The sequence below is a fragment of the Bombina bombina genome, chromosome 5 (assembly GCF_027579735.1).
Source record: "Bombina bombina isolate aBomBom1 chromosome 5, aBomBom1.pri, whole genome shotgun sequence".
Classification (NCBI taxonomy): Eukaryota; Metazoa; Chordata; class Amphibia; order Anura; family Bombinatoridae; genus Bombina; species Bombina bombina.
In genome coordinates this window covers 358,492,373-358,511,883 of record NC_069503.1, presented here as the reverse complement: position 1 = coordinate 358,511,883, position 19,511 = coordinate 358,492,373, and the positions used below count along the sequence as shown (strand labels likewise).

Sequence of the window (19,511 nt, the reverse complement as noted above, 5' to 3'; positions counted from 1 at the left end):
TTATTATATAACAGCACAGCAGAAATGTATTGTTATTAAAAGGTATTTACTATCCCTTTAATGCTGGAGATGCATAAGACTGGTGCCGCACTTTTTAACTTTAATAACCAGGAATTCTCTTCTCCACTAAGATTGCAATGAGTTTGAGTTGTGTCATAATATGGGATTTGTTTTTTATTTTAGTTTTCTTAGTTGCTTGAACCTTGTGAACTACTGCTTCATAAATGTATATATATGTTATCCTTTAGGTGTAATTGATAAAAGAAAGAGAAAGCTCACCAGCTTCTTTCATGGACAGAATAAATCATTTCTCATGTATACAGTGGAGTACAATCAGTGTGACAATGTAAATGGATGCAATTTTGTATTTCTCTTTCTCCTCAGAGGGATTCCCATACAACAATACTATGACATCACAACTCTGAAAAAAAGTGCAGTGCGTCCGAATGATGAATTGTAAGTACATTTTCTGCAGACACTTCTGTATTACAGCTAAACCATTTCTTTATCATCCAGATGAATTCTCCGGCACAAGTTAACCATTAAAACACCAGAAAAATTGCATGAAACAAGTGACCATCTGCTTTATACATCTGATTTGATTTTATAATGTAATGGTAGCTCAATAAAATTTAAATAGAGGCAAGCAGCAAAAATGTTTTTTAGTGAAGCCTCATTAATTTTCAGGCAAAGCTATACTACAGACAAAAAAAAGCTTAAAGGGACATTATACACTCATTTTTTCTTTGCATAATTTTTTTTCCAGATGATCTACTTATATAGCCCATAAAGTTTTTTGTTTTTTTTAAAATGTATAGTTTTGCTTATTTTTAAATAACATTGCTCTGATTTTCAGACTCCTAACCAAGCCCCAAAGTTTTAGGAGAATACTGACGTATACCTAGGCTTACAGACGTCCCGTTTTGACCGGGATTGTCCCTGTTTGGAGGCACTGTCCCGGTGTCCCACCCAATTGTTAATTCTGTCCCGGTAAGGTGTTCTTTTTGCTTTTAAGTGCCATGCCGTGATTAGATTTGTTGGAGTACTCATGCAGGCCCTCCATGTCACCTGTTGATACACAGCCAATCCGCATGCAGTGGCTTCATCGGATGGCTAGTATTTCCAAGGCTATACTACAACAGACAGCCAGGGTGGAAGACATAATGGAACCATTACATAGGTGAGCGGGGCGGCTGCCAAGCGCACTGTATTTCTAACCAGTGCTGTGTTATTTAATGGCTGTGACCTAATTTAGGTACCTGCTTAAAAGCTTAAATCTGCTAGGTTGCAGCTTCCCCAGCAATCACTATTGCACAATCCGGGGATCTTTTATCAATATCCCAGCTACAAAATGATACAATTTTTTGTTTGTGTAATTAACCTGTTTAATATTTAAAGAAACAAGGTCTATTAGTGTGCAGTCATGTGGTGTAAACAGTGGTACTGCCTAAATCATAGCACTACAAATGATCTTTAAGTATGTTTATACGAATCATATTTACAATTGTATTCTACAAAGCATCTACTAATAATTCCATAGAAGTCCTATAACTCCATATAATCCCCTACATGGCTCCCCCTGCTTTCTATAACCCCTTTGTACAATTAAAATCTCTCCTTAGAAATCTACACCTGTATTTTCTGTATCTCTCTTCTGCTGCCTCATCCTATTTATTACCATTTACTACTTGCTTAAATAAATACCTATTACTCAGTGTAACAGTTGTCTATATCTATGCACCAGAGGTAATTAGGTCCATTTAAATGGTGCAGACTATAAGGTAACATCTAAGGTTGAGCACCAGGAAACTTTAGGAACTAGATTTCATATCTTACCAATGTTATGTTGGTAAATTATTTGTCCATTTATATCATACCACAGAAGTGCTGTGTGTAGTGTGGTGCAGGTGTGTGTGAAACTGTGATGTATACTGTACACTGTACCATATGCTGTGTGAAGTGTGGTACGTGTGTGTGTGTGATCTATACTGTACACTAAACCGTGTGCTGTGTGTAGTGTGGTACAGGTGTGTGCTGTGTTTAGTGTGGTACAGGTGTGTGTGTGTGTGTGGTGTAGACTATACACTGTACCGTGTGTAGTGTTGTACAGGTGTGTCTGATGTATTCTGTAAACTGTACCATGTGCTGTATGTGGTGTGGTACAGGTATGTAAGTGTGATGTATACTATAGTATACACTGTTCTGTGTGCTGTGTGTAGTGTGGTATAAGTGTGTGATGTATACTGTACACTGTACCTTGTGCTGTGTGTAGTGTGGTACAGGTGTGCGCTGTGTTTAGTGTGGTACAGGAGTGTGTGTGGTGTATACTATACACTGTACCATGTGTAGTGTTGTACAGGTGTGTGTGATGTATACTGTAAACTGTACCGTGTGCTGTATGTGTTGTGGTACAGGTATGTATGTGTGATGTATACTATAGTATACACTGTACTGTGTGCTGTGTGTAGTGTGGTATAAGTGTGTGATGTATACTGTACACTGTACCTTGTGCTGTGTATAGTGTGGTACAGGTGTGTGTGTGATCTATACTGTACTGTGTGCTGTGTGTAATATGGTACAGGTGTGTGATTTATACTGTACATTGTACTGTGTGCTGTGTTTAGTGTGGTACAGTTGTGTGTGTAATAGAGAATGTGTGTTTTTATGTATGTATATGTGTGTTTTGTGAATGTGTGTGCTTTTATGTATGTGTGTGTTTTTATGTAAGTGTATGTGTGTATGAATGTCTGTGTTTTTATGTGTGTATGAATGTGTGTGTTTTTTATGTATGTGTGTGTGTGTGTGTGAATGTGTGTGTTTTTAAGTGTGTGTGAATGTGTGTTTTTATGTATGTGTTTTTATGAACACACACACATTCATAAAAACACACACACACACACACACTCACAAACACATAGATACATAAAAACACACACACACACACTCACAAACACATAGATACATAAAAACACACACAGATACATAAAAACACACACATTCTCACACACGCATACATACATACATACATACAAAAATGTATCTCTAACTGGAAAATGAGTTCTGGTCGGTAATGACCAAGCCCCTGACCACACCCCCACTGGCATCGCGCCAGGTGGTCCCAGTTTCACCTCTAAAAATGATGGTAAGCCTACGTATACCTACTCCAGCTTGCTCCTGTTTGTGTAAAGGGTCTTTTCATATGCAAAAGAAGGGGGGGAGTATCTTATTTCCCTCTTGCAGTGTGCTTTCCAACTACATTTTCAACAGAGCTAAACTGAGAGCTTCTAAGTAAGTTTTATACTGGATTTTTATATCAGTATCTGTGGATCTTATTCTTTATAGTAGTGTCTATTACATGCAGTTATATGAAAATTAGTGTATACTGTCCCTTTAAAGCAGCAGGGAGAGGGAAGGAGGGAGGGGGGAGGTAGAGGGAGCTCCTATAGTGGAGGGGAAATTAGAGGGTGGGTAAACAATCTGGGAGGGGGAGGAAGTGCAGGGTAATGAGGGGGAAAGCTACACTACAGAAAAAATATTTTTATTATTATTAGATAAAAACAAAAGAAACATTTTTGTTGAAAAGCATACCTAGGTCAGCTCTCGAGCAGCAAAGCATTAATGGGAGCTTGCTGCCGATTGATGGATGCACATATATGGCTCTTGGCATTGTCGCACCTGATGAGTTCAGCTATCTACCAGTAGTGTATTTCTGCTTCTTCAACAAAGTATAACAAGAGAATGAGAACATTTGGTAATATAAGTAAATAGGAAAGTTGTTTAAAGCTGCATGTTCTATCTCAGGGGTTTTCAAACCATTACCCTGGGTAAGAGAAGGTTAATAGCCATGTTTACTAATCAGCTGATTATTTCACTTGTGTTATAGTTCAGGTATCCTGAAGATCTGGCCTGTCAGGGATGCCTTAAGACAGGTTTAAAAACTCCTGCTCTATCTGAATCATGACATTTTGAGATTCATTAACGTGAATGTAAATTTTGATAATAAAGTGCCCGTTTATTAAAAATTCGACTAAAAACAGGGGGACTTTAATTCTTCAAAATGTACATTTTACTTGTGTTGTGAAAATACCTTTTAATCCTGACAGCTGCTCCAGCTTCCCCCGGTCGTCACATGCCTCTTCCTACGTCAGAAATGATGGATTGGTCATCCTCCAATCACGGCTTCCCCCCGGGGGAATCAGTGTCTGATTTAACACCGTGATTGGAGGAAGCCGGATTCCTCATTTTAGACCCAGGAAGAGGCTTTGCGACAGGCGGAAGAAGCGATGCAGCGGCTGTCAAGATTAAAAGGTGTTTTTACAACACAAGTGAAATGTAAATTTTGATGAATTAAAGTGCCCCTGTTTTTAATCGAATTTTTAAAAAACAGGCACTTTATCTTCAAAATTTACATTTACTTTAATTAAGGGCTCCATGTACTAAGCCGTCAATTCATCCGTCATTTTAGACGCGGCTAAACTCGCCGTTACTCGCCGCGGGCGAAATGGTGTCCGCTGTAGCTATGTACTAATAATCCCACAATAAATAGACACCTCTAGCCCGCCGCCAGCAGTGGCGGAATATTGATAAATTTGACGCCTCGCTCGCCGCGACTAAGCTGATGTACTTAACTTTCAGTTTAATTGTCTGGCCAATTGTTAATACGTGACATGTAAGGTGTCATGAACGTCATAGTAGACGCGGGAATAGAATTTTGCTCCTATAAATGGACAACTTTTCTAAACAACTGTATTATTGTTCCAAAATTTTTGGAGAGTAATTACAGAGCGCTCGTTGTTGTGATCTTTATTTACAATTTCGATATGGCTTCATCTGGATCTGAAACCGCTTCAAAATCCAAGAATCCTCACTTTTCTCATCAGCAAAACGTCGTTTTGATTGACATGATTATTGACTCTTATGATTATTTGTTTGGATGTCGTGTCAAACAGACAAATTTTTCTAGAAGGAAGCAGATCTGGCAAAGGATCAGCGACGCTGTTAGTGCCCAGGGTCCAGGAAAAAAGGATGTCGATCAGCTGAAGAAGCGTTACAACGACATTAAACGCTTCGCCAAAGCTAAATTGGCCAGAGAAAAAAATTCGGCACGTGCTACCGGAGGTGGACCAGCATATGTGGCCGACCTCAATGACTATGAGCAGAAGCTTGTTCAGCGTCTGGGACCAGAGATCATCACTGGCATAACGGATGATTGTGACAGTGATTTAAGAGGTAAATGTACAACATAGTTGACGTAAATGTTTTTTTTAAAGTTATGATAGGTCATTGTCTCCAATATAATTTCTTTAAAATAACATTATCTGACTTCTTACGCTTTAGTATCCTATATGCCATCTAGGCCCCAAATACTGTAATCATTTATGTCGCATATATGTATAAGGGATTGTACAAGCCATTTAGGCCCCAAATACTGTAATCATTTATGTCGCATATATGTATAAGGGATTGTTGCGTTATTTGACTATAGAATATTATTGTTAACATCTTTCCAAATTGTTCTCCGCTTTATAAACATACTTTTTTCAGATATAGCTATGCACATAGTTGACACAGTCACATGAACCATCTATGTGCATCAACCAATGATCATTTACTGTGCCTGTATAGATTTGCTTTTCCTCAAAGTATAAAAATCCAATGAATGCAAAAACATAATACATTTAAATATTTTTGAAAAAGCATTTTCTTATGCAATTTGTAAAGGTAATTATATTTGTTCATGTCCCTTTAAAGGGCCACTAAACCCAAAATCTTTTATTAATGATTCGGATAGAGAATTGAAATTTAAACAACATATTACTTCCATTATTTCTTTGGCTTCATTTTCTAGATATTCTTAGTTGAAGAAAAATAAATACACATGTTGAGCCAATCACACGAGGCTTCTTTGTGCATCAATCAAATGCTTTTCAACAAAGAATATCAAGAGAATAAAACAAATTAGATAATATAATTAAATTAGAAAGATGTTTATAAATGCATTCTCTGCTGTAATTATTATTATTAACACTTTTAGCTTTCAGTTTCAACTAGAAATAAAAATAAACCTAATTTTTTTTTATTTATTTTTTTAAAGCGATGCCAACATCACAAGCAGAGCCTGTGAGGAGTAACGAAGTGCCCACTTGTTCTACTTCTACTTCATCTTCTGCGGTTTCAAGACCACACAGTGCAGCTGTTTCCAGACCTTCGGCCAGTTTTACACATGGACAATTAATACGCTCATCATCTAATGTTACACACACAACTTCCTCGGCGGACACACTACCTGATCTAAGGACCAGCACTCCACAAACTGTGTTGGTAGAGCAACTGGTAAGTACTTTACAAATGAATAATTTCAATGTTGTGTGTTTTATCTCTTTTATCATTTAAATGTCAAATGTCATTATTGACATATTCTATTTCGAGATCTTTTACAGATGGAATGTAATTTGAAGTTCAAATAGCAATGATCATAGATTTTCATGAAAGGGACACTGTACCAATTTTTTTAAATGAGGATTCGTGTAGAGCATGCATGCAATATATCTTATTCTCAAAAAGATTATTTTTGCTTCAGTGTCCAGTTAATTGCAAAATACATTTCCATTAATAATTTTGAATATATCGTTACATTGACAAAAAAACATTTTATTTATTTATTTTTATGTTATTTATTTTTTTATAGGTGATTTGGGACGTCTTTTCCAGCGATTGACTGGACATTCATCTCCATTATTTGATGGTATGTATCACATATGTATAAATATATATTGGTGTATGACGGTTGTATCAGCTCTCTCCTTCTATTCTATTTCTGCAAGTGTTTTTATAACAATTTATTTTTATTTACTAACAATTTGTTATGTCTTGATCTAGAAGAAGAAAACTCATCAAGGGAGATCACTATCAATCTCATGCCGATAGTGGAAAATCCCATTCAAGATGAACCACCAGGAGGGAATGATGGAAGTGAGACTCCAGATATTCTTGAAGATTTGGGAGATGCGCAACCGGATGAAATTCACACACCAGAAAACATTGAGGAACCTGTTGAAACACAGGCACCACCAATTGCACTGCAAACAGGTGGTGTAAATATTGACAATACACCGGCAGAAGGACTATTGGGCGATGTTGCATTGAGGGAAATGTTGACACTGGCAAGGCAATACAGAGAGGACCACAGAGAAATGCAACATATTATTAACACAAATATTGACCGCTGGGCTGCTCTGTCAGAAAAAAATATGGAAATAGAAATGCAAAGGAATGAGATAGAGATGCAGAAATTACAGCTGCAAAGAGAGATGTTCCAGTGGCAGAGGCAGATGGATGAAGAGAAAAGCCATCAAATTAACAGAGCTTTAACCATCAGCGAAAGGACATTACAATCTCTGTTGGCTATTGTCAGTGAAAGGGAGGCTACAACAGACCCAAAGAGGCCACGTCTGGAGTGAACATTTTGTATTATTTAGTCACTGTTCATTTTTTTAATCTGTATATTGTTTACTAAGTTATTTTTGGTGTATTTTAAAGGGACACTGTACTCTAATTTTTTCTTTTGTGATTCAGATAGAGCATGCAATTTTGATTAAAGTTGATTAAAATTGCATGCTCTATCTGAATCGCAAAAGATAAAATTTGGATACAGTGTCCCTTTAAGTTTAAAATGTTAGTCACTGTTCATTTTTTTAATCTGTATATTGTTTACTAAGTTATTTTTTGTGTATTTTAAAGGGACACTGTACTCAAATTTTAAAATGTTAGTCACTGTTCATTTTTTTAATCTGTATATTGTTTACTAAGTTATTTTTTGTGTATTTTAAAGGGACACTGTACTCTAATTTTTTCTTTTGTGATTCAGATAGAGCATGCAATTTTAAGCAACTTTCTAATTTACTTCTATTACCAATTTTTCGTCGTTCTCTTGATATCTTTATTTTAAAAAGAAGGCATCTAAGCTGAGGAGCCAGCAAATGTGTGGTTCAGAACCATGGACAGCAATTGTTTATTGGTGCTGTCCAATCAGCAAGGACAACCCAGGTTGTTCAACAAAAATGGGCCGGCATCTAATCTTAAATTCTTGCTTTTCAAATAAACATACCAAGAGAATGAAGAAAATTTGATAATAGGAGTACATTTGAAAGTTGATTAAAATTGCATGCTCTATCTGAATCACAGAAGATAAAATTTGGATACAGTGTCCCTTTAAGTTTAAAATGTTATTATTTAATAAAGACAAATTTTTTTATGGCCAAAAAAACGTTTATTTACATAAATTCAAACTCACTTTTGATTCTTCAACACAAAAGTTTTTCTCAGTTATTAATCATGACAAAACAAAAAATGAAATCAAATTACATATTTACGGTATAAAAAATCTACTTGCTCCATTAACATTCCCAAAGTTGCCCTAATTTTAGAAATTTTTTGTTTAACATGATCTTCTAGACAACTCTGAGTACTTTTGTCTGCAGTTTCAATAGTTGATGTTGAAGATAAATCTGTAGAAAAATAAATGCAAAGCAAATTTTAATTCAATTTTCATATACATATTCAATGTATGATAGGGTTTTTCATCACAAATATTACCTCCTGATGTGCTGTTATCTACGTTATCTACTATATTAGCTTCTACACTTATGTCCACTCCTTTAAAGCTTTCATCTGAGCCAACTCCTATTTGAAATATACAATATGTATTAGTTAAAACTTGGATTTTCTTAGATTTAAGATTACTGAGTATGAAACATACCTTTATCTAACATCATTGTTGGTAAAACTTCTATCCTTGGTTGAGTATCATCTGAAGTCAATGCTTCAAATATTGTCATACTATCAGGATTTTGAAATTCTTCCATTTCCATACTAGTTTCCATGTCTTCCATGGTAATATCTATGAACGAAATTACAAAGATAAAGATAGAAAACTATTAAATCAAAAACCTTGTATATATTATTTAAAACAATAATAATAATAATCATTAAAAGGGACACAGAACCCAATTTCTAAGTTTCATGATTCAGATAGTGCATGCAATTTAAATAAACTTTCAATTTTACTTCATTCTTTTTGTATCTTTATTTGAAAAGCAAGAATCTAAGTTTAGATGCCAGCCCATTTTTGGTGAACCAACTGTGTTGTACTTGCTAATTGGACAGAACCAATCAAAGAGTGCTGTCCATGGTGCTCAACCAAAAATTGGCTGGCTCCTTAGCTTAGATGCCTTCTTTTTCAAATAAAGATAGAAAGTTAATGAGGAAAAGAATGATAATAGAAGTAAATTAGCAACTTGATTAATATTGCATGCTAAAACTTTTTAAGCCAAAACCTAAAATATATGATTTAAAATTTAAATAAGTCATTACCTGTCTGTGTGTTTTTATGACAAATTTCATATGGATTTGGAGATAATTCAATATCCAATAGTGATATTGGCAAAGGTGGAGAAAGAGCTTCACTTCTGGGTGTTTGCACCAACATTGACCTTAAGTAGCGTGGTGGGTGTGCACACTTCATTCTCCTACTTCTCATATCTATAAACATATATATAATAAAAATTTGTAATAAAATTTTTTTAATTAATTATTCCAAGTAATTTTTTGTTTTCAAAACATTCAGTTCTGCATGCTTACTTTTCTAACATGTTTCAATGTTATATAGTAATATATTTATATTTTATTCTACTAACTCAGTTCTGCATGTTTCAATGGTATATACTAATATAGTTATATTTTACTCTACTAACTCATTTTTGTATGCTAAGTTTTCTAACCTTTTAAGTGTATATAGTAATATAGTTAAATTTTAATCTACTAACTCAGTTCTGCATGCTTACTTTTGTAACTTTTTGCAATTGTATATACTAATATAGTCAAAGTAACACTCAGAAAATATTATTTTCCTGGATTCGTCAATGATGACGCAGTTCATAATTTTGAAACTTACATGTCCTTATCAATCTTCGAATCAATTTATAGTACTTCGGTTCTCTTCTCTTCTCTTCAACTCACTATATTTTCTAAGACACTGTCGTCTTGTTCTTTTAATTTTTGAAATACGATGCATTCTTCTCAGCATCTCGTATATAATTTTGTCTCTGCATTCCTGTCTCACTCCCCTCACACCACCAATCCGTTTAGGGAAATATTTATCCATGGCATAAACTAATATCACCAATTCTCCAGCACCAAAAGGTTCAGGACGCGACATGTTAGACGATGACGTGATTAATCGTTATGTCAATCATTAGCGCATTGATATAGATATGAACCCCCGAAAAATAGAGAAAAATATAATGTATATGTAGATTAATGTATTTTATGAAGGTTTGTAAATATCGATGTTTATAGTTATTACAAATGATATTTGTTTTCTATACATTTTCTTTGTTTCAGATGTGTTGATATGTATTAACATTTATACTTTGGTTTACAATAGTTATTTTGTTTCTAAACATTTTATTTGTTTCAGATGTGTTTTTATGTATTAAAATTTATTTGGTTTACAATTTTTATTTTGTTTCTAAACATTTAATTTTTTTAAGATGTGTTTATATGTATTAAAATGTTGTTTGGTTTACAATTGTTATTTTGTTTCTAAACATTTTCTTTGTTTCATATGTGTTTATATGTATTAGAATTTATTTTGGTTTACAATTGTTATTTGGTTTCTAAACATTTCCTTTTTTTCAGATGTGTTTATATGTATTAAAAGTTACTTTGGTTTACAATTGTTAATATATAATGTTTAAAGATTATAATTTTGTAATAAAATAATTTATTTTGCCATTATTTTCTATATGCCACTATTCTTTTAACAAATCTTGAATGCAAAAATATATTATAAAGGTTAAGAAAATAAGTGCTAAGAGTAAGCCCTTAAGGTATTTATTTGAATATGGGAAAACCTAGTAGCTTTTAAAAATAGAGGTTAGAATAAAACAAATAAAATTAGCAAGTCTTTTTTAACTCAAAAATCCAATCTGATAACATAAAGCACTGTTGAATATACTGTCGCTTGTTACAGCTACAATTCAATGACACAATACAATGAATTAGCATCAGCTATGGAGGGATTACATTACAATAATCACATATGTAAAAGAGTGAGAGCAGCTGTAGACACTAGTGTGATGTCACAAAGACAATGTATTACCTATAATATTGTCTGTAATAACTTTGATCACAAACTTTATTTATTTGAAACCTTTGATAATTGAAGAGCAACAACTGTTATGTATTTAACTGTTTATCATGAGTGATTTTTAATAACCTTTTAATAACAAGTTAATAAAGAAAGTTTTTTATTGATCAACTGAAACTTTAATCCTCAAACACAAAATATTGTTCTGAAACCATGTCCCTTGTTGCATTTCCACGCCTATTAGCTTGTTCTACACATATTTCTTCTGGTAAATCATCAGCATCTATTGGATCTTCATCTTCTAATGGACAGCCTCTTTTAATTGCAATATTGTGCAGTATGCAGCAAACCAATATAATTTTTGCAACTTTCTCTGGTGCATACTGCATAGCACCACCAGAACGATCAAGACATCGAAACCGCATTTTCAAAAGACCGAAAGTCCTCTCAATAATCCCCCTGGTAGATCGGTGAGCTTCATTGAAACGTACTTGACTTCTGGACTGTGGGTTGTTATAGGGAGTCAACAGCCATTCTGTACATGAGTACCCTCCATCTCCTAATAGAAGATATAATAAATATAAATATTAATATAAGAATAATTATAAAGATTCAGAACTATACAATACAATTAAACTATACAGATTACAGTCGACAAATTGGGCGCAATTTTGGTACATTGAAATGAGAGACATATTAGACGCCAGTTATGCTTACCTAGAAGCCATCCGTCAGGCATATTTCCCTCCTCGAACTTCCGGTATAACCCAGTCTGCCTTAAAATGTAAGAATCATGACAGGAGCCAGGAAAGTTAGAACGGACACTGATAATCCTCATGTTGGGGTCACAGACCATCTGGACATTCAAGGAATGGAAATGCTTTCTATTCCTATAGATCTCCTCACGAGCTTGAAGTGGTCTTACAGCAACATGGGTACAGTCTATGGCACCTAGGACATTGGGCATCCCAGCCATCCTATAGAAATTTGACTTGATAGATTGCCATTCTTCAGGGGTAGATGGCAAACAAACATATCAATGAAAAATAACCATCATAGCCCCTATTACTTTGGATAAGTGGCGTGAAAAAGCAGATTGACTCATTCCAATAATGACGCTAGAAACTGCCTGAAAGGAGCCTGTTGCAAAAAAATGCAATGCCGCTAATAGTTTCAGAAGTCCCGGAATAGCTTGTGAACGAGCAGTCATCGGCTCCAAATGATCTTCAATCTATCGATACAGGTGTAATATCGATTCACAATCAAACAGGAATCTTTGTATGATCTCTCGGTCAGAAAGGCCGTGCAAACCAACCCGTGGAAGGAATACACGGGGGACTCGAACTCTCCTTCTTCTAACGATACGATTAGCTACATTTCCAGTATTCTGTCTTCTAGCCCGGATTTGCATCAAACGGAGAATAAACAAAAACAGAATTCTCTCCATAGCTGCTGAAATGAACAATGTAAGTACAATGCTGATATTACTGCCTTTTATATATGTATAGACTGGCGTCTAGTGGCTTTCCTATTGTTTTGTACCTTGCCCGCCACCTAAAAGGTGGCGAGGCAAAAATAACGAGGTGGGGGCGGAGATTGACGCGAGCGGACAAATAGATTTTTTAGTACATTCGTTTTTGGCGAGTTGGTGGTCAAATGTGTCTAATTACAGTAAAAAATGGAGAGGTAGCGAGGTATGGCGGATAAGTATGCTCGCAATTTTAAAGATGCGAGTTTTTACATAATTGACGGCTTTGTACATATCAGTTTGCGAGTTTGGACGCGAGATTTGTTGCGGGTAGCTCGCTGACTGCTTAGTACATGGAGCCCTAAATTTAGATTGTAAGCTGGAAAACAGGACTGACACATGTTAAAGAGACACTGAACACAAATTTTTTCTTTCATGATTCAGCTAGAGCATGCAATTTTAATCAACTTTCTAATTTACTCCTATTATCAATTTTTCTTCACTCTCTTGCTATCTTTAATTGAAAAAGAAGACATCTAAGCTTTTTTTTTGGATCAGAACTCTGGACAGCAATTTTTTATTGGTGGATGAATTTATCCACCAATCAGCAAGGACAACCCAAGTTGTTCACCAAAAATGGGCCGGCATCTAAACTTAAATTCTGGCATTTCAAATAAAGATACCAAGAAAATAAAGAAAATTTGATAATAGGAGTAAGTTAGAAAGTTGCTTAAAGTTGCATGCTCTATCTGAATCACGAAATAAAAAAATTTGAGTTCAGTGTCCCTTTAAGTTTAAAGCCATTTTTTCACTGAAACAGTAATGAAAAAGTGCTGTGCTTAAACAATAAAATGGCTGTCATTGCATTAAAATTTAAACAGCTCATCAGCAGCTGGCAACATGCCAATAATTATCAGACAATAGATTTGTAATCAATCTCATACTTAAAGGTGCACTACAATAATAACAATTATCTAGCATTTTACTGTGTCCCTTTTCAAATTAGTTATATTACACATATGTGTGTAATATATTAATGATAAAACATAAGGTATTAGTGTGAGGTTCACAAGGAAAAGAGGGGGAAAGAATAAAAAAACAATATATAATGCTAAAGCAAGCATTTGTGCTGTGCATCTCAAATAAAGAACGTTTTACTGATATATTTTATATGTAATTTATGCCAAAAGGAATATCATCATGTTATGATGTGTCAGTGACTTATTTTTCTCTAGGTATCCAAAGCCACCTGCTGCTTCTATGACGTGAGTACAATTAAACTAATTATTATCATTTATTTGTATTGCAATGCCAAATTCCATATCACTTAGTAGAAGAGTAGTGGTATACAGAGCAAAGCTTATAATTTACAGGTTGAGGGTGTAGAGATATAATGTTTGGGTATCTTGTCACATGGGTTGTAGTTGCAGCTGCAAGACAAGGCAATTCAAGATTTATTTTGGCTAGGAAAAAAAATGGAGGAAAGGTGGTAATCTTCTCTAAATAGGTGGATTTTCAAATAGCTCCTGGAATTATACGAGATTGGAGACTGATGGAACAGAGTAGAGAGTTTCAGAGGATAGGAGCAGCCTGTGAGAAGCCTTGGAGGTGAGAGAGGGAAGTAGAAATAATAGGAGTGGAGAGACATAGGTCAGAGTTAGATTGAAGAGGACATGTCAGGGTGTATTTGGACAATGTATTAACTGAAACCATCATAATAGATTGAAAGGGCAGAGGCAAGATTTGGGAAGGCCATTTAGGAGCAGGTTGCAGTAGTCAATATGTGACAAAATGAGTAAAGTAATTTATAATGCACTAATTTGATGTATTTCTTATAAAATAGTGAAAGGCAGATATCTGCTGCATTTCCAGCCGAGCACCCTTATTGTTCCCACATATCAAAATTTGCTGTGTTCCCAAGTATGAGACCTCCTGACGTTCTGAAGCATAAAGCTCCACAGCTCGACCAACAAACTCCAGCAAGGCCTCACAGTGCAATAATATTAAGAAAAGCTAAAGGTAAGATTTGATCTACCTTAAAAAAATGTTTTGTTTAGTTTTTGTTGTTGTTGGTAGCAATCTGGACTATATATAAATATAAATAAATAAATAAATATATATATATATATCCTCCATGTGTATCTGCACTCGCAATACAGTTAGGTCATCAACCAGGGTGCAAAGTCAGTAGTAGTCACAGTCTATTTCAATCAGGGACTGCACTCACTGGATTTAGATATAAAATTACTTATTTATTACGGTAACGTTTCAGGGTACGCAGACCCCTTCCGCAGACCAGACCTATATATATATATATATATATATATATTCCATCAGGCAAAAGAAGGCACTCACTGGACTTGTATAATAAAACACCACGTTTATTCTATGAATATAAAAAGTTACATAATGTTTCGGTGTGCTCCACACACCTTTGTCAAATGCCAAACAGTCCCACAGTGTGAACCTAAAAACAATTTGTTTTTAGGTTCACACTGTGAGGCCAAATTATCTTATGTCTGTCGGACCTGATCCGACAGTGTGGATCAGGTCCGACAGACATCGCTGAAAGCGGAGAGCAATACGCTCTCCGTATTCAGCACTGCACCAGCAGCTCACAAGAGCTGCTGGTGCAACGCCGCCCCCTGCAGACTCGCGGCCAAGGGGCCGCCAGCAGGGAGGTGTCAATCAACCCGATCGTACTCGATCGGGTTGAATTGTGGCGATTCCTATCTGCCTCATCAGAGCAGGCGGACAGGGTTATGGAGCAGCGGTCTTTAGACTGCTGCTCCATAACTTGTGTTTCTGGCAAGTCTGAAGACTCACCAGAAACACGGGCCCTCAAGCTCCATACGGAGCTTGATAAATGGGCCTCTGTGGGTTTATATGTTTGACATTTGACAAAGGTGTGAGGAGCACACTGAAACGTTATGTAATTTTTTATATTCATAGAATAAACGTGATGTTTTATTATACAAGTCCAGTAAGTGCCTTCTTTTGCCTGATGGAACACGTATGTCAATGTGGAAGCACACCCTGGCAACTGACTTTATAAGACTGTGGTTATCCATTTCAGAAGTTTCATTTTATATATATACAGACACACACTGGTGTTCAAAAACATTTCCTTTTTTTCCACAAAAACATACATGAAATGAGTTTGAATTATAGAATTTTTTAATCCAGTTTTATTGGAAATAGTATGTTATACAAAACAACAATATACGTACAAACACAGTTACAATGTATATGAACAGATTCATAATTTTAAATAAAGAACATTATAATAAGATTAGTCATCAAGAAGTAATTGGTATAAGAACATTAAATAATGCAAAATGGAAAAAATGATCTCCACTCATACTCTGGTTACTGTAGTTATATTAGAACTCTGTTTGGGTTGTCTGTGTATTATGCTTGCATAGATATTTTGGTGATTCTATCTTACAATTTTTACTGTGATTAGCAGGTAATTAAGGGAATCCTCAAAAAACTAATATCACGTTCAGAAATAATGAATTTTAAGTAAAATAATAATTGCGTCCTTCAAACTTTGATTTCGTCAAAGAATCCTCCATGTGCAGCAATTACAGGCTTGCAGACTTTTTCAATTGAGAGTTGTCAATTTGTTGAGGTAATCTGAAGAGATTTGCACCACCAGACCATCACATTGCCTCCACCATGTTTGACAGATGGCATCAAGCACTCCTTCAGCAACTTTTTTTGGTCTGCGTCTCATGAATGTTCTTCTTTGTGATCCTAACACCTCAAATTTAGATTTGTCTGTCCATGACAATTTTTCCCAATTATTCTTTGTCCAGTGTCCTTGTTCTTTTGCCATTTTAATCTTATCCTTTTATTGGCCTGTCTGAGGTATTGCTTTTTCTTTGCAACTCTGCCTAGAAGGCCAGCATCCCGGAGTCGCCTCTTCATTGTTAACGTTGAGAGTGGTGCTTTGTTGGTACTATTTAATGGAGCTGCCAGTTGAGGACCTGTGTTTATCAAACTAGACACTCTAATATATGTGTCCTCTTGCTCAGTTGTGCATCGGGCCTCCCACTCCTCTTTCTATTCTGGTTAGAGCCAGTCTGTGAAGGGAGTAGTACACATCGTTATACGAGACCTTCAGTTTCTTGGCTATGTCTCACATGGAATAGCCTTCATTTCTCAGAACAATAATAGACTGACGAGTTTCAGAAAAAAGTTCTTTGTTTCTGGCCATCTTGAGCCTGTAATCAAACCCACAATTGCTGATGCTCCAGATACAAGACATTGTGCAATTGGAACACAGGACAGATGGTTGCTGATAATGGGCATCTGTACGCCTATGTAGGTACTCCATTAAAAATTAGCCGTTTCCAGCTACAATAATCAGTGTATTTCAGATCAAATTGATGTTATTTTAATGAGGAAAAAAATTGCTTTTCTTTCAACAAAAAAAGAAATTTGTAAGTGACCTCAAACTTTTAAACACTAGTGTATACAGTATATATGAAAGAGAAAAAGTTAAAAAAATGTTTGCAGAAAAAAAGTTTTTTTTTTTGTTTTTTTTTAAATATATCTTTATTATCCAGTTCATCATAACATTTCATTAAACAAAGACAAGTAAGGATAACCGAGAAAAAGACCTCAGGGTTCCTTATAAGTACATTACAGTCAATACAATTGTTAACAGTATCACGATGTATTACATAGTCATACATACATTAGTTCAGATACTGTATATTGAGCCAGAAAGAATTATACTACTACATGAAACCTCAAATATCCCTAAAGATGTAATGCAAACGATACATTTGTCATAATATCATATCATCATATTTTTGTACAAAAAAAAAAACACCTTACTCCAAACATTTGGATGCATGTATCTAAATATATTAACAGAAAGTAAGAGAAAGGTATTTCTATGAGATCATTAATTGTTACTAAGTCCTTGTTTGCATGATGAAATTGGGATTTTCTTATATCATAAAAATAAAAATAAAAAATAAAGAAAGAAAGATAGAGAAAAAAAAAAAAAAAAGAGAGAATATGTCCTCTCGGTCCCCCTGCCCCCCACCCCCCCCCGTCCTCCAATGGTCAACTATATAGGGTATTCCTTATTCTCTATAGCTTGTTCCATGTATATCGTACCTCTGAAGGGTACAATTACCTGTCTCTGCATATTTTCTGGTAGGCTAGTAATTACGCTCTTCCATTTATAGAAAAACTTCTTAACTTGGACTTCTGAGTTTACAGACGTGTCAATTTGTTCTAAAATTATTTGGTTTTGAAGCTTTTGTTTGAATTCTTTCAAGCTTGGAGCCTTTTTAGATTTCCAGTATTTTAAAATTAGAAGCCTTCCCGTGATAATTACATTATTCAGTTGGCGGATGTTTTTAATATCTGTCTCTTCTTGATTAATAAGAAAAAAACATTCTTATCTGTTATTTGAAAGTTACATTGGTTAATTTTAGAAATCCAGTTACCTATCTTGTACCAAAATCTTTTAATTTTATAACAATACCAGAAACAATGCTGCAAATCCGCGCTATTACTCTTACACTTCTGACATGGCGTCATAGATTTATCCCATTTGGCCTTTACTTGTGGGGTAATATAAGCTCTGTTTATAAATTTGGTATGTGTCTCTCTCCATGAGGAGGAGACTGTTGCTCTATCTATAAGTCTAAAACTTTCTTGGATTCTTTTGGCGGCGTCAGCCAAATTTCTGCTAGTTTTTGTAGATTACTGGTACCGTTATTAGAGATAATCAGTCTATATATTGTTGAAATACTATCTACCTGCCTTGAAGAGCTTTAAAATGGGTTCTATTGGGTCCCATGCATCTATTGCCAGATTATTTTGTAGTAATTCTTGTATATAATGCCTAATTTGTAGGAAGCATAGAATTCTTTGTTGTTTATCTCATAATCTTCCTTTATTTTAGCAAAGGTCTTACAGGTCCATGTATCTTTATCTATAAGTTGAGATATATTGGTAATCCCTTTTTGGGCCCAGATCTTAAATATGCTTGTGTCCAATGCTGGCGCGAAGTTAGGGTTTCCCACTATAGGTAATAATTAGAAAAAGAGCTGTCAATATGTAAGATGTGTAGTATTTTTTGCCATGCAGTAATTACCATATGTATGACGGGTAGGTCCCTAATTTTATGAGGTCTTTTATCTCTGGGGATATGCAGAAGAGCATTGAGGGAAAATGGGTATACTAGGACTCTTTCTAATGGAAGGGCTGCTTAATAATCAGTTTCTGTCAGCCAGTCTAAGGCGATCTTACCAATACAGACTAGGTTGTATATTTCTATATCAGGTAGCCCTAACCCTCCTTCTGTTCTGAACAACATAAGTTTTTTATACGAGATTGCCTTCCTTTTTCCCCCCAGAGAAATTGTGTACACTCCTGTTTAAACCTAATCAGGTCCTTTTTTTTAATTATTATTGGCAGATTTTGCATTAGGTACAATAGTTTGGGGAATAAGAGCATTTTGATTAAATTAGTTTTGCCTGTTAATGTAAGCTTAAATTTTGCCCACTTTTCCATATAGTATTTTATTTTAAGAAAGATTGGTGGGTAGTTAAGGTCATACCAATCTTCAAAATGAATTGACAATTTAATGCCCAGATACGTAAAATGGTCTTTTGTTTCTCTAAAGGGGGAAATTTGTAGTGAGTCCTTATTTTTTTTGAGCCAGTAAATTTCTGTTTTTGTAAGGTTTACTTTATAGCCCGAAAATACCCCAAAGTCACGTAGTATTTGGTTTAAAGTAGGAATATTTTTTTTTGTATTGGATAGCATCACCAAGAGGTCATCCGCATATAGCAATGTTGTTATCCTTCTTTTGCCTATTTTGATCCCTTCCAATTCTTTCCTAAGCTGTATAGCCAGAGGTTC

At 35.1% G+C, this 19,511-nt stretch overlaps 1 protein-coding gene across 1 annotated transcript in view; it reads left to right on the top strand.

Moving 5' to 3' along the window:
• The window catches only part of C5H7orf31 (chromosome 5 C7orf31 homolog), a 180,022-nt gene that overhangs the window by 65,802 nt on the left and 94,709 nt on the right, over positions 1-19,511 (top strand). Inside the window, exons 3-5 of the mRNA XM_053715730.1 lie at positions 385-456; positions 13,853-13,882; positions 14,461-14,636. Coding sequence (XP_053571705.1) covers positions 385-456; positions 13,853-13,882; positions 14,461-14,636 — 278 coding nt within the window. The remainder of the gene's footprint in view (positions 1-384; positions 457-13,852; positions 13,883-14,460; positions 14,637-19,511) is intronic.